The sequence below is a fragment of the Nycticebus coucang genome, chromosome 2, assembly GCF_027406575.1.
Source record: "Nycticebus coucang isolate mNycCou1 chromosome 2, mNycCou1.pri, whole genome shotgun sequence".
NCBI classification, from domain to species: domain Eukaryota; kingdom Metazoa; phylum Chordata; class Mammalia; order Primates; family Lorisidae; genus Nycticebus; species Nycticebus coucang.
The window spans coordinates 80,399,444-80,422,803 of record NC_069781.1 but is presented as its reverse complement, the minus strand read 5'-3'; the positions used below and the strand labels follow the sequence as shown (position 1 = coordinate 80,422,803).

Genomic DNA, 23,360 nt, shown 5'->3' with positions numbered 1-23,360 from the left:
TAAAGAAGACAGGCGTACGGCCTACAGTATGAAAAAATGCTCATCATCTTTAATCATCAGAGAAATGCAAATCAAAACTACTTTGAGATATCATCTAACTCCAGTAAGATTAGCCCATATCACAAAATCCCAAGACCAGAGATTTTGGCGTGGATGTGGAGAAAAGGGAACACTTCTACACTGCTGGTGGGAATGCAAATTAATACATTCCTTTTGGAAAGATGTTTGGAGAACACTTAGAGATCTAAAAATAGATCTGCCATTCAATCCTATAATTCCTCTACTAGGTATATACCCAGAAGACCAAAAATCACATTATAACAAAGATACTTGTACCAGAATGTTTATTGCAGCCCAATTCATAATTGCTAAGTCATGGAAAAAGCCCAAGTGCCCATCGATCCACAAATGGATTACTAAATTGTGGTATATGTACACCATGGAATATTATGCAGCCTTAAAGAAAGATGGAGACTTTACCTCTTTCATGTTTACATGGATGGAGGTGGAACATATTACTCTTAGTAAAGTATCTCAAGAATGGAAGAAAAAGTATCCAATGTACTGAACCCTACTATGAAACTAATTTATGGCTTTCACATAAAAGCTATAACCCAGTTATAACCTAAGAATATGGGGACGGGGGAGAGGGAGGGGCTGGAGGGGGGAGGATGGGCGGAGGGAGGGTGATTGGTGGGATTACACCTGTGATGCATCTTACAAGGGTACATGTGAAACTTAGTAAATGTAGAATATAAATGTCTTAACACAATAACTAAGAAAATGCCAGGAAGGCTATGTTAACCAGTGTGATGAAAATGTGTCAAACGGTCTATAAAACCAGTGTATGGTGCCCCATGATCGCATTAATGTACACAGCTATGATTTAATAATAAAATAAAATAAAATAATAACAAAGAAATACGAAATAAATTCTTATTTGTGCCTGGATGTCTAGTAGGACCTTGGAGATGCCTTGTCTTGCTTATTTCTCAGAGCTCCATGGACAGGTGCAGTAAGACCTATCACATTCATTCACCACACTGACTTTGACAGAAGTAGAACCGCCCAGAGTTGTTGGCCTTTCCAAATTATAATATTTAGTTTAAGATTGTTTAACATTCAAAGAAAAATATCAGTTAAAAACCCCATGAAATCTATCCAGCCTAAATTTTTCTAATAATTTACACAACACATACTTATTTGTTTGACATCTAAGTTGGAGGTCACAACATTTTCACCTCCAGGAGATTGTGCGTGATGGCTCATTGTTGCTTTATTCTGGCACGCAGCCCTACAAGGACAGCAGGTGCCACTGAGCTCTGAAAGGTCAGGATTCTTGTACAATAATGCATAGGGGATGCTCTTTCTGTGACTGGGTCTATTAGGGGTGTTTCTGTCCACATCCTTGCTATGAATGGCCATAGGCAATCTAGCTGACCTTAATATTTTCATGTTAGCTCTGCTGTTCTTGCCCATCTGGCTGTAGGTTTATGGATATGTAAATTAGGTATCATATAGCTAGATGGATAAATGCCATTAAGATATTAGGGTCACCCTTAGAACTGAGTCACAATTCTTACAATCACACATCCTACATCACAAGATACCAGTCATTATGCAACAAATAATGCCCACATATGTTTCCAAAGACTCTTGCAGAATGGACAATACTTCCCTTAGTTGAAAACTAATGTACCATACTTTAGTTCTACTTGTACATCATAGAGGCTAAGTGAATCTCTTCTTGAAAACTTGCCCTGATCCAGTGGGCCTAAGCTAATGCTCCTCCCACTGCTTCCAGAGCAGGCTCCTTACCCCTGATCATAGCATACAGTCAGTGTGTTCTGACTGTTGAGTTGCCCTTCCCACTCCTTTCATGGTAACTTCTGACCTCCAAAGGGGCAGGGAGGATGTCTTGGTTACTGTCAAGTCCAGCAGAGTGCCTGTGACATAGCAGTCACTTAATAAATACTAGTTTAATGAATGCCATTCAAAAAAGAGATCCTAATCTAAAAAGAAGATGAGGAAAAAAACTGATTTTTTTTTTTTTTTTAGTTATTTAATGCCTTTTTTTTTTTTTTTTTTTTTTGCAGTTTTGGCCGGAGCCAGGCTCGAACTCACCACCCCCAGTATACGGGGGCCGTGCCCTACTCCTTGAGCCACAGGTGCCACCCTTTTTAGAGCATATTTAATGCTTCTGGCTTTTTGCTGAGCAATTCAGAGTTTTCCCAAGTGTTTAAAAAATTGTGACAAGTCATTTATTGTTTATATTTGAATTTCAAAATACTCTTCCTATCACTTTCTATAAAAGGAGGCTAAATTCTTTGCAATGGAATTTACTTTGCAATAAATAAATGGCATTATGTTAATTTTTCCATTTAATTGAACCTGGAACAATCTAATTGGAGATCTAATAGCTTACCAAAGAAACATTATAACATTTCTGCCAATTAATTACCTTTGTTAATGCCTCACAGCTTAGTTAAATCAAAATAAAAAAATACATAATGTGACTAATAACAATTAAAATGTAATTGTATTTCCAAATGAAACAAAGGTTATAGAGTAAAAGATTAGTGTCTATCAAAAACAATAACAGTGTTCAAATTTATTCATAATTTTTCAAAGCACCACAAAGATATGTACCCCTAATTTCTACACAAGATTTCTGTTTATTCTGCTCATTATATCTAAAGTCAATTTTTTAAACTGCACTGGATAGGTGCAGGTTGGCAGGGAAGGGAGAAGTTTAAAGTCAAAATAAAATCAAATATAGGAAGTCCTCAATGTATCGATGAATTATATTCTGTTCTATTTTATTTTATTTTATTTTTGTTTCTTTTTTACCTAACCACTAGACCACCAGAGAATGAGTTGGGTTTTAAATTTTTGCTAAACATCTGGGTGTTTAGAATTTTGAATTCCTTCTCCACTGCAGCAGCTGTCTGCAGGGCTGCCAGCCCAGCACTCTTTTCTCCTGGGAATGCCCATCTTGCTCCATGACTCTTGGAGGGCTGCCATATTTCCACCTGACCTTGCCCAGTCAGATGACCCCAAACAGATACTTCACCCAGTGGGTGGACATCTGTGCTGGAATTGTTTTAAAATTCAGAACTAGAAATACCTTAGAGCCAATCTTTCTTTGTAGGGTGAAGATGTAAGGTATAATTCCAGAGCTACAGCAGCCGTTTCCCATAGCCTTTGACAATAAGATGAAGCAAGCCCATAAAAAGAAAAGAAAAGAAAGGAAGCACGACCTGGTGGCATTTGCATCCGTTATTCCAGTTGTTGCTAAGGTCCAACTCTACAGAATGTTATGAGTTAATTCATTCTCTTCGCTTAGGCTAGGGCAAGCTGAGTATCTGTTGCTTGTAACCACAAGAGTTCTTTCTGACCAGTACACATCAAAATTGATGTGGGTTCCCAGGGAAACTCAGAGGTGTTTATCTAACACTAGTTCTAATGCTACGGAAGTCCTGAATTGGGTATCTCAGTATGACCTTCTCATCAAAATATCAGTAAGTCCCACATCCTTCCAATTTCCCCCCTCAACCCCAGCACCCTTATGGAAAATGAGATCATCAGTGAGGCGAAAGAAAGAAAACCTGGTGAAAGAGTACTTGAGATATTTGTGAGAGGAAAGACTTCAGCAGCATTACTGTAGTGGGGGCTCTGGCGGCCCCCTTGGCCCGGCTGGGAGAGGTTCAGAGGGGCAGGGGTTGACTGGAGGTGGAGGTACTCACACCCAGCAGTGATCTCTCCTCCTCCAGCGTGTCCGCATGGGAAAAGGCCTGCTTTGTATAGTCTGCCTTACCAGGGTTGATCTTGCACGCTAAACTGTTTTATTTTCGTAAATGCCAGTTGAGCAAACACCTTCACAGAAAGGTCATGGCGCAACAATTATATAACCACTGGTTTTCAGAAAAAGCACTCAATTAAAATTTCATGAAAGAAAATGGCAGTGAAAGAAAAACACAGTTAAGGCAAAAGGAGGCAGGGTCTTCCAGATTTCATCTTGAAAATTAGAAAATAAAGTACTTCCCCCTCAAAACTACTACATTCAGAAGCATTTGTAGGGACTGTGCATGTGTTGAGGAATGAGAATGTAGCACTAGATTAAAAATAGCCCTGGCGTAGGATCTACCATTATAGAACACAGACAAGAATGAAAGGGCGGTTAAACCAAATGAATGTGAATAGCATCATCCTTTTTACCCAACATAAACTACCAATTAAAAAGATATTTTAAAAAGACTCATAATAAACCATGAAGGGTAACTCAGACTCAGAATGAGATGAAGTATATGGTATCTAAATTCTAATCATTTAGAGAATATTGGCTTCAGAGGGAAAGCTGTAGAAGAAAATGATATTAAAACTTTAAAACAATTTTACTTTGTTCTTATTATGACAATAATATCCATTGATTATGGAAAATGTAGAAGTAGCAAAGAGTTGAAAGAAAAAGATAAATAATCCACCTGGTAATAAATATTTTGTGTCACCTGGTGAATATCTTTTCAGTCCGTTTTCAATGCAGATAGGCACGTACTTTTTTAACCAGAGAGAATTTCAGTACATGCTGTCTTTTTTTAAAAAAACTTACATATAATAAGATTATGGTTTCAAATATTAATCTTTGCTCTTTTTGGTCCTGAATCCCCTTCAAAAATAACCTAATAACTTTGGCTGTAATAAATCAGAGACATCATCAACATTTCCCCCAGGAAGAATGAAGACTGTTTCACAAGAAAAACAAAGCATTGCTGATTAACTTCTGACTGACAAAATGAAATCTTTGAGTCCCAAAGTGAGCTATTTTTCTCAAAACCAGGCATTGTTGAGAAATAAAAGGTCCTCTAAATTCCTTGAGTTTCTATCAGAAATGAGAACCAGAAGTTCCCAAATATACCACAGGGAGGGTGACTTTATAATTTATCTTCCAAAGAAGGGCACTTTAGAAAATGAAAGAGGACCTTTTGCCAAGTCTCAGGCCAATGGGAATACACCCTCCCAGGCAAACAAAGGCATACACCCACCCTCTCTACCAGGCATTTACATGGAAGCTGGCTTGAGTGTCACTGGGCCAGCTGGAGGCCACCTCAGGGGCTCGGAGAGGATGGGCTTAACACAGGTGTCTATAGTAACTACAAGAACCAAAGTGGGACTGAGTCTGTAAGTAGAGACACAAGTCCTCAACTAAGCAGCAGGATTAGCCGCAAATCCACCAGAAGCGGGCACAGCAGTCAGACCAGGATGAGGTCGGCAAGAACAAGGACTCACACACAGATCTGGAGACCTCATTCCTCCACCCCCATCCCAATGCCACATAATCTCAGTCCCTCGTACACATACAAATGGTACCCAGGGAAGGAAAAGGTGGAGGAGGAAGGCTTCAAAAAGAGTAAGCATTGTTCTGAAAGAAACTATTCTAACTTAAAACAAGATGTTTGAACTCAAAGAGACGGAGATATGCTTTAATTTCCATGTTTGAATTTTCCTCTAGTAACCAACAGTTGAAAAGTTATGGGGATCCGTTTTGGAAAATACATTTTATAAAATTTATCTCTATCTATCTACTTCTGAATTGTATGAAAATTCCTAGTTCTGCTACTCACTAGATAGTGAATATACTCAATGTCCTTAGTCTACTATTATATCATCTTATGCCTGCATGACATTATAATGTAGAATTTTTAAAGTACAAGTTAAGGAATAAAAATATCTCCTTAAAATGTAAGTATCATTTGTCCCTACATTAACTCAAAGTCTTCTGCCAGTCCCCTTGGTATATCTTGTACAGCAACTAGGAAGAGCACAGTGTGGCTTCCATTTTTAAATTGTTTACGATTTTAACAGCAGTCTAATGGGTTATGCCCGTTTCAGCTCCCTTATATAGAGGTGACCAAACATGCTTCCATGTTGTCCTGTTGCACCAGGATCATGGCTGCAAAAATCAACCCTGATTTTATTATGGATTTGTGCTACGCTGTCGTCTTTTAACTCAATACCTCCTTAAAGGATAAATATAGGGTCCCAGGCTTCAGGGCCTTTGGAATTTTGTCTGTGTTCTTTCTACCTCCTCATTTGTTCATCGATTTTGATAAACATCAATTAAGTACCTACTATATTCTTATCCTTTGTCTCAAGGCTTATCCTCCTCCTTTCTATTGACCCCAAAAAGCCCCTTTAAACCTTCTTCCATCCTTTCTTCAAATTCTACACGGTGTGCATGGAAACCATATAACCAGATTTATATTAAATGTGCACAAAGTGAGACTTAATAAGCTTTCAAGTGAAGGCCTGAGTCTATGTTAAAGGTAGATGGATGAAGTCTTGATGTAAATTTCAGCGACGGGGCAGTGTATGGCCTGTGGTTACTAAGGAGCTTTATTTATTTATTTATTTTTTTACTTTTTTTATCCTAGTTCTTGAATGTGTGTTGGAGACACAAGGAGATGGGAATGCTGACTAGCAAAGAGCTACATAACTCTGGTTTGGTCCTCCGTGCTATGAGTGGTTCTAAATACTTTGAGGTTAGTGCTCAAGAAAATCTAAATACAGAAAGAAGGATACAAAAAATTAGAATCTTCAGACATTCTATATTCTATTTAAGTATGCTAATGATATTCAGGTGCCTTGGAACTGGTTTCTCTTCCGAATGTTGAGTACCTTAAATGTACATCAATTCCCTGTCTCAAGAGCAATAGGGTCTGAAGAACTTCCTGGAAAGATTAGTTTTTCTCTTTAATTGTAGTTCTAATTTATTACTCCTGCCCACATGATTCTGTGTAAAAATCTTGAAAACTATAAATCCTCCTACCCCACAATTATCACCATATCCCCCCCCTTTTTCCTCTTTATCTTTCTGGTTTCTTCCTATGGCAGGGGTGGGTGGTGGAGGGGGTGGACTGTAAAACTCTCTCAGGCTCTTTAATTTGCTGCTTAGGCAGGAAAGAAAAGTAATTAAAATTATAAATACATAAAATTAACCTGAGTCCTTAAAACTAAGTGTCACCATAGAGACCAGAACAGAAACTGTCTCCATGGAGATCCAAATGGATTTTTTTTGCTTTAAATTATTATCACTTGTTACCAGATGTCAATTTGGCCAAGGAAAAGATGAAAATGAATGAATGAACATAAGAATTAACGTCACATAAGAGAATTTATTAAGGGCAAGTCTAAATTGTCCTACTTCTTAGTATTTCATTATTCTAGTGAGTGGGAAGATACATCCTAAGAAAAAAATTTCCTCTCAACTCAGAATTTCTAATGAAATCATCTGATGATATGTCTCCATAAATGCTATAGGAATAAGCCAGGAAAGATAATTTCTACAAAAGCATCACTCAGAAGCATCAGGGAGTGATGAGGATGATATACCATTCTAGCTGCAAGGAAGAGATGGCTCTCTGGCAATGTCTTATTCCTGTAATGGACCAGGGATATCCCCCAACAACCATTCTGGGTGTATTAATTTATCACATTGACTATACACCACTGTTTTTTTGTTTTTTTTTTTTCATTTTATTTGGTATTTATTTATTTTTAAATTTGAGCACAATAAAAGCATTCAAAAGAGTGGTTTTGCTGTGTTTTAATTTCTGAGATGCTTAATTTACCTGTAGTAAGGATGAGAGCAGTGATAATGAGTAGTCCACACCACTGTTTTTTAATATGAGTAGTGAGGCCAGACAGACTTGGATCACATATCAGATAAAAAGAAAAACTGGAAAAATCAAAATTTTTGAAATTTATGATTAGAAGTAAATCATAGGTTCAGCCATTTAATTGATCAAATATTCAATAGAGAGGCCACACAAATAGTATATTTATATGATAGATATTAGGTTTTCATCACTAATAAAAGATATTAAAATTCAATGAAAAATTTAACATAACTATAAAACAAATCAATAGAAAACTAACAATTATGACCAAAATGCATAAAAACAAAATAGTCAATGATATTATTCATGGAGACTTTTACACAATCTGAATTTTATGCAGCTTTTTAGAACAGAAACCTTGGTGACTGGTTGAATATGCAAGAAAAACAAGGATGTTAGCTTGGGAGTCAGCTAAAAAATGCTAGTGCTCTCACATTTTACAGCTGATAGTTATTACTTGTACGTTCTACAAAGTTGCCATGAACATTCAATCAGCAAATTCTAAATCACTGCTCCCAGGGAGTACAGGGTTATGTTCCTGTGAGCCTCTCGTCACAATATTTTTGTCAGCCAATCAATACATAACCTTTTTTTATGTGTGTTTCTCTTTAAAGACATTGTGTTTAATATATACTGTTGATTCATTAACCTGAATTCACTGCCAACAGCACTATAATTTATACCTGAGTGAAGTTTATCTAACACATGTTTTAAGGCCATGATAACAAAAATATCACCAACAAACAGAATGAAAAGACAAAAAACATAGCATTAAATAGATCATGAAAAAGATATGTGTTTATAATATGAAAGCCGAAACAAAAAGGCAGAGTGTCATTTTGACCTCAGCTGGAATGTGTGCACTTTGGGCAACTCAAATTTTTTGCCTTTTTTGCTCCTCTGCACATGTCACAAATGACCACAAAAGTGCCTCCTGTATCAATTTTTAGTTACAAATAAATTTTAGCAAGTATGTGAATTTATAAATTTCAAATCCATCAATAATGAAGGTCAACAGTATTTGTCAACTATAGAGAACTATTTCTATTTCCTGCAATGCTGCTTCTTACTATTCCATTACCTGTTCTCTTTTGTCCACTGATGGAGCACCTGTTCTTAGTTCAAAACCTTGCTCAGGAAACCACACACACACACAAAAAAAAACCCCACTACTATCTTTGCTTCTTATAATCATCTCTATTTTGCACAAATCAGATTATACTGCATTTATTGACATTATTCTTCTTTGCTGGCCTATGAAATTCCTTGATGTCAACGACCATGTCCTAATACACATAAAGAACTTCTATGTCCTTACTATATGGCAGGCTATATGTTGAAGGTCCTCAAACTTTTTAAACAGGGGGCCAATTCACGGTCCCACAGACAGTTGGAGGGCTGGACTATAGTTTAAAAAAAAAAAACTATGAACACATTCCTATGCAAACTGCACATATCTTATTTTAAAGTAAAAAAAAACAAAACGGGAACAAATACAATCACAGCACCTCATGTGGCCCGTGGGCTGTAGTTTGAGGACCCCTCTCCATGCACTATACCTCATTTAATTTTATAATAATCTCGTCATCCCTATTTTACAGTTGCAGAAACAGAGGCCCAGAGCAATCAAGTGACTTGCCACATCACATAGCAGAAGACTTTGCATTCAAACCTAGAGCCCAAGTTTTTCACCATTATGTTGTACTAAATAAATAGTATTAGCTACAATATAATATTGACCCCTTTGCAAAGGGGTCTTTCTCTTTAATAATAACTTCTAGAGGTGATTTATATCATGACAGTAACATATTTATATTATGACATAACATTTATTATGGAGTAACAGAACCACAGAAGAGCTACGTGTTTTGCTGGAAGGCCATGAGGGTAAAAGAAATTTTAGTGTTTCCCAGTGTATCTTTGAATTCCAAATCTACATCACCTCATACACTGAGTTCAAAGTAGACAGAGAGTCTGTTTTAGGAATGAGAAGTAAAAGTAGAAAAGTAAGCTTGTGGGAAAGTGGAGAATAGGCTTTAGAAAGTTTGCAAGATAGAAACTGCAAGTCTCACAGACATTACATAAATAAATGGAACCAAGTAGGGCTTAGCTTTAGGGCTAGAGTCAAAATTATTTATTTCTTTTTCAAAAGCAAAAGTATAAAGCAGACAAGATCTGTGACTTCTCATTTCTTTCTTTCTTCCCATTTCCCCAAATATTCCAAATACTCCAAAAGTAATTATGGTGAATCATACAGCCAGAAAAAATAACCCGAAGGAAAGAATCCTAGCTGCTCTAAAAGTCTCCACTTTTCTCCCGGTCATGGCCTTGTTATTGGTCACTGTGATATAAAAGAAGAAGTGAATTCCAAGTCTAAGCCCTAAAGCGCAGGAGGTAAACCAAATGCTTCCTGGGGCCAGGCAAGAACCGGATGAGAGAAGTTACTCCAGGGAGAACAGAACCCATCTGAAGGAGCAACCAGTGCTCAGCTCCCAAGTTACTCCAGGGAGAACAGGACCCATCTGAAGGAGCAGCCAGTGCTCAGCTCCCATACATTCATAGTTACCAGAAGGAACAGAACACTGTCTTTCTAGGTCTTTCAACTTTTCAAGAGAAGACAAAAACCTGGATTTTTATGCGAATCTCCTAGTTTTAAATGTGGCCAACTAATTAAAAGGTGTAAACACAGCATACACCAAGCAAACTATGTGTGGTTGCTTTACCCAGTGGGAGATGCCATTTTGCATCCTCGTGAGTAATCTCGGGGTCCTTGAGGTACCTCTTTCAAATCACTCAGTGTGCACCTCTGTCTCTCCAAGAAATGGCAACTCTGGAAGCTGGTTCCTCTGAGCAGACATCTCCCTCCTGCTGTGCCCTAGCCTCTGAGATGCCTTTTAGGAAGTACTTGTCTCGGAAAGTGATTTCCAGGCCTCTGAAAACACCTCCAACTCCTTGCCCTGCGTGGACGGTCTGAAACCTCAGGTCCCATTGTGTGCTGGAGAGATACTTCTGGAGGCCTCTCTAATCTCCTCCTCCGACTCTCACGCCCATCCTCCCCATCTCTCCTTCCACACTCTCTGTTTCCCTTCGTTTTCTTTTCTTCTTCTCTCCCATCCCACTTCTCTCATCATTTTCTTTCTCACCTCTTTCTTCTCTTTTCCTTTCTTTCTCTGCTCTTCACCTCATTTCTCATTCTCCTCTCCTGTTTCCTCTCTCCTCTCCACCCCGTCACCTTTCTATTACTCTCCTTTCTTTTCCTGTCCAATCCCTTCCCCTCTCCCGCCTCTTTGAGCGCACGGCGATGAGGGGAACTTGCTCACCAAGAATTCACCAACACGGGCTTCGAGTACTTCTTGTTCCGGGAGCGGAGGGTGAGAGAGCCCTTGCGCTCCAGCACGTCAGTGGGTCCGATCTCATAGCAGTATTCAGTGCTCTCGCACCAGTCGGGACAGGGGTTCTCCATGGACGCCCTTAAGGTACAGACCTCAGAGGATTACCCTGTGCACCTGAGGCCAGGCCGGAAGGCTAGTGCCAAGATTCCGCTGCGTCTCCCATCTCCTAAGCAACCAGGGGCGGGGTCCACAAAGAGGGTGTGGTCAATGGAGGGGACCCCTCTGACCTAACAGTCCTGGTTTCGAGACAGTGCAATTACTGACAGAAAACTACATTTCCCAGAATGCAATGAGGGGGATCCCGGGCTGCATAGACGGTAGAAGGAGGAGCTGCATCCTGGGAGTCGTAGTCTCACTTGTCCACCAGCCAACTCGTGGAAGCGTTGAGTGGGTTAAGGCAAAGTCGCTGAGCCTAGAGAGGGTCTGGTCGGGCTGTGCTTCCGTAAGTTCTACTTACAATCATCTGCTGTCTCCACACCTTCTACTTACAAGTTCTTGAAGTTTGACTAAAGGGGAGCATAAGAATGCCCCTTTAAACTCCCAAAGTATATCATTTTTATACAGCTTTTCTACCTGAGACAGAGGAGGAGCAGAATCGTGCAGCAAATCAACTAAAGTGTTTGAAGATCCAAAAACCTGGTTCCAAGTTCAGCTGCTCTCTCAACCTTTCTGAATATTAGTTTCTTCCTCTGAAAAACGAAAGGGAGTGGGACCACAGGAGAGAGGTGGGCGTGAGAATTAGAAGTCCCTTCAGGATGTGACACCGAAAGACTACTGCCAGGTGCCGCTTGGGGCCTCCAGCACTCAGCAGCCCGAGACTCCTCCAAGTTTCTCCTCCTTGAAACTTTCCATATTTTATGACAATACAAAGTCATCACATTATTGTGTTGTGTATCGTGTGTGGGAAGGAGATTTCAAAAGGATTATGCCATTGCCTTCAAATAGTTTCTGGATAGCTGTGTTATAGAAGGAAAGGTGCTTATTTCATTTTTTACTTTCCAGGGAAAGAATATTTAACACATCAAAATTCTCCTCCCCAACCTCAGTGGAGCACCTAAAGGGCACGGATGGACTTGCTGCTGTCACTCTTATCCAGCATAGCGAGTAGTGCCTGGGATTTCTTTTTTCTTTTTTTAGAGACAGTGTCTTACTTTATCGCCCTTGGTAGCGTGCGTGGTGTCACCTCTCTTACCCTCTGCTCACAGCAACCTCCAGCTCTTGGGCTTAGGCTATTCTCTTGCTTCAACCTCCCGAGTAGCTGGGACTGTAGGGGCCTGCCACAACGCCCGGCTATTGTCTTGTTGCAGTTTGGCTGGAGTCAGGATTTGAACCAGCCACCCTCGTTATATGGGGCTGGCGCCCTACCCACTGAGCCACAGGCGCAGCCCAATACATGGGATCTGTAAATGTCGAATCAATGGTGCATATTATGTTTGCCTTACATTCACCTGGGCTCCCATAAGTTCCAGAAGCCTCTTATTTTAAGAAGACCACATGTACTCAAAACTTCAAACTCAATAACAGTCAAATTAAGAAATAATTCGCAAATTCACATTACATGTACAGTCTCTGGTTCATGAAAGATTTATTAATAGCAAGATGCTTTTCTGTTTCAGATTTCCCAAATTTGTTATACACAACTACTAAGTGCTTTTCTGTGGCCTGTGGTGCACAGTGTGGGGACCTATTGCATTCTAAGGTCCCTATTTTACCGAAAGCCACAGTTAAACCATGTTATTTAAAACCAAATAAATAGTCCACTGTCACCAGCTAAGTGCTAATAGATGCTAACAGCTGTTTTAGCCTTTTCTTCCTGAAGGACTACAAGAAAAATATGCTAACTTCAAAAGTGTAAAAAACATTCATGTCAAGCTCAATTTCTGTCCTAAGCATAAGTTATTGCTGTTACTCCAGAAATATTGGCATATTACTATCATGTTTGTGTGTTTATTCTATGTATGCTTAAAATGGTAGTAACATAATAACGTCATGTCTCTGCAGATGATTTGGCTCCAAGATGAAAGCTGCCCAGAGACAAGCTCCATCCACTGAGCCTGAGTGCTGCAGAGATGGAAAAGCTTTTCAGCAATCAAGTAATGGCAAGTTAAGAAAACAAGCAAAACCAAGCATACCTCATTATTTTAGCGTTCCTGAAGTCAATCTGATGGCCTATTTGAGTTTGTGAATATGCTTTCTGGTAAACTTGCTTTCCGTTTTGTACCAACTGTACAATCTTTATTGTCTTCTGTGTCTACTAAATATTTTCCAACATCTTTGTTCTAGGATTTAGGAGATTAATTCTCTAATATCCTCAAATTCAGATGGATTTCATTCTCTTTGTATACACTCTACATTCTGTAGAATTTTGGGCTTCCTAGTTCTTTATGGATAAATTAAAAAATAGAACAGCACTTACCACAGAGGGGTTTTGTGAGAATTACATAAGACAATAAATACATTAAAAACAGGTAGAACAGGGCGGCGCAGGTGGCTCAGTGAGCAGGGCGCCGGCCCGGTATGCCTAGGGTGGCGGGTTCAAACTGCAACCAAAAAATAGCCGGGCATTGTGGCGGGCGCCTGTAGTCCCAGCTACTCGGGAGGCTGAGGCAGGAGAATCGCATAAGCTCAGGAGTTGGAGGTTGCTGTGAGCTGTGTGACGCCACGGCACTCTACCGAGGGCAATACAATGAAACTCTGTCTCTACAAAAAAAAAAAAAAAAAAACAGGTAGAACAGTGCCTAATAGGTGCTCAGCCTCAATTAAATTTTAACTCCTTCTATAATCATTATTAGATCCTGATTTTGTTTTCATCCTTTGGGAAAAGTATCCTAAAATGTAATTGTTATTTATGGTGTTTCCTAGGTATACTTACTGTTCTTTTTTTTCTCACTGTTTTTCAATCTTTATCTATTTAAAGAGAATTTTTAATGAATACATTTTAATCATATTTTACTATGAAACCTTATAGTCTGGATCAGAAAAATTTTGCCAAGAGTTTTGGATATGCTACCAGCGATAAGGGTAATTTTGCATAACTATACAATCCTTTCTTTTCAAATTGATAAATAAGGCTTATGCTTCACAAATGTGAAATCACTAGTCCCCAACATACTTGAGTCATTTCTATTTTCCTCAAACTTCATCAAACCAGTGAAGTGTAGGACTTAAAGCAATGCCTTCTATTTATATTAATCCCCTCACACTGTAATATGCTCTGGGTGAGAAATTAGAGTTCAGGTGGATGAAATAGGACTTTTCTGAAGGATAAATGCAGGCAGATGAACTAGGGCAGTGGGAATTCTGTTTTATCAGCCTATTCTAATACATTTCTTTATTTGCTTTATGAGATCCCTGAAGAGGTTGCTGAGAAGAACCAAGTAGGACAGCAATCTAAAACAGATGTATATCAGTCAGATGGAAACCAACCAGATATAAGTGCCCACGGGAGCAAACCTCTTCACCATCTCCCTGACTTTTATGTTTAATGATCTCTGCTCATTTCCCAGAAAAGCCAGGCTCAGCACTTTCTAAAGTCACCAGCAGCATCTTCTCCACCATTAAAATGACTTCTGTCTATCAAATGTCTTTCTTTTTTTTTTTTTTGCAGTTTTTGGCCGGGGCTGGGCTTGAACCTGCCACCTCCAGCATATGGGGCCGGCGCCCTACTCCTTTGAGCCACAGGCTGAGAGACAAGAATTCTAAATTACTTTAGAAAATTAATTTGTATTATCTCTATGTCAAATCCATTGAAATATGTTAAAAACTTGTATTTAAATTGTATAGCACTCCAAAGTTAAAAACTAAGCACTGATGTCATCATCAAGAATTTCATCGTATTTTTTTCTTTTTGGTTCTCCAGGCATAAGAGCCTTCTGTCACCCATCACATCTACCGTTTCCCTTTTGAGTATTACATATAAAGACATGGGAGTCCATCTGCTGTGTCAAAATGAGTAAGATGTTCTTATCCAGTCTGCTCCTCCCAGCCTCCATCTCCTTTCCTCTCTTTCTCTCCCTTCTTCTTTTGTCTTTTCCCACTTTGCCCCCTTATCCCTTCCTCTTCCATGACCTAATCCTTCTTTTCTTCCTCCCTCTGCTATTTCTCTCTCTCTTCCTCCTGTCTCTCCCTCTATTTCCCTCTCCTAGTCTTCCTCTCTTGAGAAGTAGAATACTTTCTGGACTCATTCTATTGCTGAGCGCCCAGGAGAATTTGTTACAATTCAAAGTTATATTAAAGAAAAATAATCAGACCTACCAACCAAAGCCAAAATGTATATGAATAAGTTCATATCTAAAAACTCAGGAACTCTCAAAGGACCCAACCCCTGCAAAAGGCTCCAATTTTCTTTCCTTCCCTTTAATTATTCATAACTACCAACAGTCTTTTGTAGAACGATTTTAACTTGGAGTATAATTCCTCTGTGCTTCTAATTTGGATTGTGAACCAATTAGGCATCCACTTGCTCTCAAACCATTATAATTAACTAATATTGATTAAGTGCTGACATGCAGCAGGCATTATTTCTGGAACTCCAATGATCAGCATAGTAGGGGGTTAATTTATTAAATATTCAATGTATAGTATTCTATAATTCAGCAGAACCTTTATTTTAATATCTAATCTCTCCAGTAAGTGAAATTATTTGGTGTCATTGTCCATAATTATTATGACAAATTGTAATGTCCAGGATTAGTAATGTCATTCTCTAACATAAAGGTAGATTAGGGATTTTAAAAAATATCCTGCAAATTGGATATTCTTAATTATTCAGAGAGTAGATGTCCATTTTTATAAAATGATTTCTTCCTCTCCTCCCTAGTGCTGCTTTGATTTTTGGAACTTTCACTGTTTGCCATTAGCAAGAATGCGACAATTTAGTTCTCAGTTAATGAGTTCCATGAAAGAAGTGGCACTTGAAATTAAGTTCAATGTTGTGGCTTTCGTTGTTCCTCTCTATATTTAATCTGGTTAAAGAAACCTCCCCTCTCAGGAAAGAAGCTCAAAGAAAAGGTGGGGGTGGGCTTCTCCTCTGGTGGCAATGACCATTTTCCCTTGTCCCCTACATGCCCTGCCACCAGCTACATGGTGAGCAGGCTGGTTAGAAACTTCCTCCAGAGGTCAGGTACATGTCAGCAGTTTCTGGTTGTTGACTAAGCCAATCATATGGCGGAGGATGCCTGGTCACCAGTCTGGGCTTGGGGGTCAAGGAAGAAGCTAGAAAACGTCTTGACTTCATTTGAAAAAGAAAAAAACACAAAAGAAAATAAAAGTATTCTTGCTTTAAGTATTGAATTTGAAGTAGTCATCTAATTGCTTTAAATATAAATTAGGTCCAGAGGTTTTCCAAGTAAAACAATGATTTGCAATTGAAGTTTTTCTGATAGGCTGATAATGGCGACTCGGCTTTGTTGTTGTTGTTGTTGTTGTTGTTGTTAAGAGATGGATCTTGCTTTGTTTTTCAGGCTAGACTCTAACTCCTGGGTTCAAGAGATCCTTTGCCCTCAAAGTCCCAAGTAGCTGAAATTATAGGCTGGCATCTCTGTGCCCACCATTCAGCTCATAATAGTGCTGATGACAGAAAACTGAGTCAAGCCAGTTAGGACAAAGAAGTTTTGGATTCATGTTGTTTAAAATTCCATGAATCCAGATGCAACACCAGCAGGGGTACATCTGGTTTAATCAAGTGCATCTGAAATCCAGGGTTTGATGATGTCTTTAAGATGCCTTTCCTCTGTTTCTTGGATCTGCTTTCCTGCTTGGGTTATCTTTTTCTTAACTAAGCTCTCCCTAAGATGGCCACTGACTTACGTTGTTCCCTAACTAGCCCACAACATGAAGTGTCCCTCTTCCTTCTAGGGCCAAAACCAATCCTGGTCACTGATTGACCTTACTTGACACACGTGAACTATCCTGAAACTATCACTAGTGCCAGGCACAGAGGTGATGTGGTACTTTCCCCAACTGGGCCTATGGTATAGGCTCCCCTTCAGAGATGATATTCACCCTTTAGGAACAATCTATATTGAAAGTATGGGACTAGACTAAAAGGAAAATAGGCTGTTATTTCAAAAAGAATGAGAAAGCATGCCTGATAGGCAAAAATAACAGATACCCACAGCAGATAGTAACAGATTCCATCCATATACAGGGTGGCCATAAAGTTTGTGTGCAGTTTAAAAATAGGTGACTATTTTATTACTATTTATTACTTTATAGACTACCTTTACATATATAGCACATCCTTGAGTAACATCATTTCATTCACTGCCCTTTGGTTATAACATTGATGAGAAAAATATTGATTCCCAATGGAACCACTGTGTGGAGTCTGCACATTTGGTGAATCAGGGTGTCTACATGATTCCAGTCTGAGTGAGTGTGGGTGGAGGTGTGTGTACCCTGCGATGGGATGGTGTCCCGCCCAGAATTTGTTCCTGACTTGCATCTGGAGCTGCCGTAATAGTCTCCTGCCACTGTCCCTGAACTGAAATAAGTGGGTTAGGAAATAAGTGAATGAATGAATGAAGACAAATTATTATAAAATAAAACTTTATAAAGGATAAAATAATTATACAAATTTACAACAATAAACTATACAGTATGAAAGAGCTCAGTGAGCCACCATGTTTGTGATGGATTGCTTTTAAACTACATGATGGGAGGAGGCACACCTTACAAATTTTGCTTTGCAAACATTTATTCTTTGGTTTAATGCAGCATCTCTACTACTGCCTTTCCCCCAATGAACACCAAAAATTGGATAAATAATTACTTTACTTGATTTTATTAGTCTTCCTAATTTATTTCAGTGTTTGTGGTCTTTACTTAGAAGATGTTTTGTGAGCAGAAATATCCCATAGGAATTTAACTCTTGTTTATATCAATTAGCCTTTGGTAAAACTGGTTTCATTTCATAAACTGTCAATTACGGTAAGTGAGGACTTACTCTATTACTTGGCCCTCACAAAACGATGTGGGGTATTGCAATAGGATATTTAGAAATATATACGAGTAGATTTATAATAGGAATTATTTCACATGGTTATTGGAAGCCGGAGAACCATGAAAGCCATTGGTATAATTTAGTTCAAATCTGAAGGCCTGGGAACCAAAGGAACCAATAGTGTAACTGCCAGTTACGAGGGCCTGAGAATCAGGGTGTAACTTGGAACTGAAAGATCCAACACCAGGAGGTTTAATGTCTGAAGGCACAAAAAAACTGGATCTCCTAGCTTGAGGGGAGAGTTTTCCCTTCCTTGCTTTTAGTTCTATTCATTCCCTCAACAGTCTGGATGAGACTAGTCTACATCAGTAAGGACAGATATTCTTTATACAGTCTACTAACGTAACCTCAATGTAACTTCGAGTGCCATTGATTTATGCTTGAAGAAAACTTTCCAGAGTCCACATGAGGGATGTTCTTTGAAGATACTCCAAAATGATTAGAAAGCTAATCATGCAGGAGGCAGACCCTGAAGGCAGAGTCTGATTGTCTCTGGAATTTCCTGGAAGGGACCTGGGGAGGGGAAAATCAAGAGAAGTTAATGTGCATTTTTAGTTAAAGGTTACATCTGTTTTTTCCAGATAAATAGTTAGATTTTATGATTACTTTGTATTCTTTTTATAGTTACTTTCCATTCTTATCCTATGGGCCGTCTATCACCAGCTGGTTTGCTATTATGATGTATATTTGCAGAATTATGTATTGTTAAGAGTATATAAGCTTATAAGAAATAAAATGAAGTTGCCCCATGCCTGAGAGAGCTGTAGCCCTCCTCTTCTCAGTACATTCTGAGTGCTGATCTCATCTCTTCCAGTCCAAACATTTCCAGCAACAACTAATTCAAATGCTGATTTATTCCAGAAAAACCCTCACAGACACAACTAGAAATAATGTTTTAACAACTATCTGGGTATCCCCTAGCCCAGTCAAGTTGACATATAAAATGAACAACCCTTGAACAACACAGGTTTGAACTGTGCGGCTCATCTTATACAAGGATTTTTTCAATAGACGTTACACCAAGTGTGCCTGCCTCTCTTGCCTCCCCTTCCACCTCCTCTACCTCTCCTGCCTCTGCCATTCCTGAGACAGCAAGACCAACACCTCTTCTTTCTCCTCATCCTCAACCTACTCAACACAATTATGTCCAAGGATAAAGACCTCTACGATGGTCCACGTCCCCCTAATGAACACTAAATATATTTTCTCTTTCTTGTGCTTTTCTTAATGACATTTTCTTTCCTTTTTCTTTTTTTTTTAATGCTCCCCACCACAAATAACATTTTCTTGTCTCTAGCTTACTTTATTGAAAGAATACAATATATAATTCACATATCATACAAAATATGTATTAGTCAACTCTTTATGTCATCAGTAAGGCTTCTGTTAAACTGTATGCTATTTGCAGTTACATTTGAGAAGACTCATAAGTTACGTGAGGATTTCCAACTGCACAGGAGGTCAGTGTCCGAATCCTGCATTGTTCAAGGGTTAACTGTATATAGTCATTTTATTTCTAAAATGAGTAAGCTGAATCACATCTATTAAGAGGCAAACTTTTTCCTATCTCTGGATTCTGAGGAATTTCCTGTTCTACTATAGAAACCAAACTTAAATAAACATATATGTATGTGTATATGTATATATAACCTGTCTACAAGAGTCTGGCCTTGAGGACTACAGCACTATTTCCTCAGCTTAGCCATTATCTCTATAATTTTTATCTCCTCTGGATAAGTTATGACTCTCCACTTAAGACATTAGGTAGCTAGTCCATTAGCAGTTATGCTTCCAAAGTTCCTCCTTTGTTAATTTCCTCTGAGATCATATAATTCAATTCCCCAAGGCATTCATAAAATATGGTGAAATAGTTTAATTTTAATAGCTTTCCTCTTGTCCCTCTGCCTTGTCAAATTTCCTTTTTGTCCTGAAGAACATCTCGCCTACAATCTGCCTTTCTTTTGCTCTCATCCCCTGTGTCTGGACTGATTTTTCTTCTCTGGGTCACCCCATGCCACTGTGACCATTGTCACTGGTAGGACTATAGGACTCTAGTCTCTCTCCCTCAGAGTTCTACTGTCACTCTGGAATCCAGAGAAAAGAGTATCTGAATGCTGAAACATTTCAACATAAATTTTTATTCCACAGTGGAATAGTATATGCTCTGCTTTCCCCAAAGCAATGATTTTAGAACAAGTATTATTTTATTTTCATGTAAAATACTGAGGAAAACAATTACTAAGATCTCAATATCCTCTACAAAAATATTCAAAAGCTTGTATTCAGTTCTATCAAGAATTATAGTTTCAATATTAAAGAAAACTACCCTGAAATCTAATATAAACTTTATTATATAATTCAGGCTGTATCATCTCTTCTCCCTTACCAGTGTATGTTCTATTTAGTGAAAGATGAATCAAATTTCTATTCTGACTGAAACTTATTATTATTGAAAAATGCATCATATTTTTCCCAGTGTGGATGTGTGAGGAGAATATTTTACATAAAAATTAATTGCCTTTTTTGGCCTATTATAAGGAAAAGTATTTTGAAAGTAAAATATATTAATGATTACTATGATTCACCAATTTGAAAGGTTTCTTCAATACTGCAACAGAAAATTTCCTTCCATTATAGTGATAATGTGGGAAAATACTTTTTCCAGATGGCTACAATGTCTTGTTTTATATCTAAAGAGAGAATCATGGAATAAACTAGCCTAGAATCTGAGTACTGGGAGAGTACGGGTTATTTGGTACAGCCTTTTAGCCAAAGTATAAATGTGAAAGATTCTGCATACAGATGAGTGTACAGAGGGAACTTACACTTAACAAAGGCAGCCCATTCCAATTTGCACAAGTAGAAGTACCATCTTCTGTTGAGCTAAAATGAACCTTCTGTCTAGATCCACCTGTTGGTTCTGCTACTAGAAGGTAAAGAGAAGCTTTATCTCTGGGTCTTGTGAGATCTTTATAGATATTTCAAGAGCGTTCCCATGCCTTCTCTTTTTTCCAGATAAGCAAATTAAACAAGGCAACCTCTTCTTCATCCTTATCACAGCTGACATGTCTGGACATGCATTCCTTAAGAGCACAATGTTTTACTCTGACTGACACTGAGGACAGTGGGGCACTCGCTCCCATCCACTTGACTCTGTTTGTATTAGCATGTCTGAAGCAAGAGGGAAGAAAGTAAGAAAGGATGGCGGGAAGAAAGAAGAGAAGAAGGAAATAAAGAGAGGGCGAAGGGAAGACAGATACACTGAAATCAGATTAGAGAAAAATAAATTCAAAATGAATGCATGCTCTGAGGCTAATAACAAGGTCAGAATTACCACATGGAGACTAAGCTTTGGACCACTGGACAGTCTGGAAAGATTATGCCAAGACTCCTGTATTAATCAAGGGACTGACTCCTCAAGGGGCCCCGGAAAATATAAATATAACTCTTCTCTGAAGCAAAATAGCCCCAATTTAGGATCTCAGGATTCCCCTATGAACTCACAAGAATGTATTGCTGAACACAGAAGAAAATAAGTTGGGACGAGCAAAACAACAAATGATTTTGATCTGCCTCTACCCACCCCCCAAGTCAGAGGTGTGAATTCATGTAAGGTGACAGAGACAGAGGACAGGCTGGTTGAAGTGGGTTCTGCCTGTGGCTATCAGTCCTCTAGTTAGTTTCTGCCTGAAGACTGTTTAACACCCGCAGGGATGGAATCTTGAAGCCCTCACACTCTGTCTCAGCCCTGTTGCCTAGTCTCCTGCTCTAACAAAAAAACTACTAGTGTACACTCAATATGAATGAGCCTCACTCTTATAATCTTTGCCAAAAGATGATATTTTGATTATGTCCATCAGTATAAAATTATATCCTTTGTTCCATTTTAATTCTTTAATCTTGAATTATTCTTTGTTTGCATTAGTATTGCAACATCTACTTTTGGTTTAGTTGTGTTTTCCGGATACATCTTGGCTTATTTTTTCATACTGAGGCATCTAGAGTTATTTAGGATGGTAATTCTTTCGTAGTTTATAAGGATGACAGTTGAGTTTTCATGTGAATGTGTGAGATGTGCCTCCCTCAAACCTTGTTACCATGTCAGCATGTAATGTGAAAAAAAAAAAGTTACTTAAGATGGGGTTTATTTATAGATATAATATAGTTAATCTTTGCCCATAAAAAGGGAAATTTAAATCGTGCCCTTTTGTTGTTATAGCATTGTAAAATGGCATTGTCTTTTTCTTGTTTTTCAATGTTTTCTTGCTTTCCTTTTATTTCTGTGGAGTTTATAGATGATGTTTTACTTGCTAGTATATTTTTATTAATTTTAAAAGTGTACATCCTTTTAGATTTTTCTATTAGTTCTTATGATGCTTTTCCAAGATTTTCTTAATTCTGTACTTTCCTACTTATTAAGATCAGGAATGAAATACTACCTTTCGACATGTAAAATGACAGTGCAGAGAACGAGGCAGGACATCAACAAATACTTATTCTCTTAGACTGAGTTGAAATTAGTTTGTTCCTCAGTCTCATTTGAAATTATTTGAGACATAACTCGAGAGAGAGAAAAAAATTAAGCGATATGGCCTCTGGAAATGCAAGCAGGAATGTTTCTAAATGAACAGTAAGAAAGCCCTGCTGAAGTTTCATTATTGTTACTTACTGCTCTTGGTTGAGAGCCATCAAAGTGCTACATTTTTAAATGTATGTATAAAAATCAATTCAATAGTTGACGATCAATCTCTCTTCCTAACCTAACAAAACCCAAGGAAGAATGATGGGTTCACTTAACATCAAGTGTCTTTTCCTTCCTTCTAATCTAAACGCACACACTTAGAATGTAACAGTGCCTCACAATTCCCAGAAGTCTCTAAGCACCTGCATGTGGAGTCCTGTCCAAGAACAATTTGACTGCCAGGATATATCATCATCAGTACCATCAGCAATTTTCCCAACTTATCACGACAGCACCCCAGATAGCTTTATTTGGATGCTATGGTCCTACATCATCTAAATCTGAGAATAATGGCAAGCAGTTTCAGGGACGCACACTATGATTGCATTAATTAAGGCTGATAGATAAAACACGATGGATGTGAAGGTTGTTTGGGAGAAAAACTAGTTGTCACTTCTGTTTGCCTTCAATTTCCTGCCCATGTTTGTTTTTCAATTGCAGGAAAATATTTCCAGCTGACTTAAGGGTTTGTTACCATGAGTCTCAGAGGCTACTGGGAAATTGACACTGTTCTGGCTCTGCAATGCTAAGTTTAAGTGTGTGCAGGC

At 38.5% G+C, this 23,360-nt stretch overlaps 1 protein-coding gene and 1 non-coding gene across 3 annotated transcripts in view; one reads left to right on the top strand and one right to left on the bottom strand.

Moving 5' to 3' along the window:
• The window catches only part of CFAP95 (cilia and flagella associated protein 95), a 90,746-nt gene extending 79,514 nt beyond the window's left edge, over positions 1-11,232 (bottom strand). For both annotated transcript variants that reach the window (XM_053565198.1, XM_053565208.1), the window contains exon 1: positions 10,997-11,232. In XM_053565198.1, the coding sequence (XP_053421173.1) occupies positions 10,997-11,139 (143 nt within the window). In that variant the 5' untranslated portion in view covers positions 11,140-11,232. The remainder of the gene's footprint in view (positions 1-10,996) is intronic.
• A 10,858-nt stretch (positions 11,233-22,090) lies between these two features.
• Positions 22,091-22,190, top strand: LOC128580370 (small nucleolar RNA U13). Its single transcript, XR_008378663.1, has one exon. It is a non-coding gene; the product is annotated as a small nucleolar RNA U13 (small nucleolar RNA).
• The last annotated feature ends 1,170 nt before the right edge of the window (positions 22,191-23,360 follow it).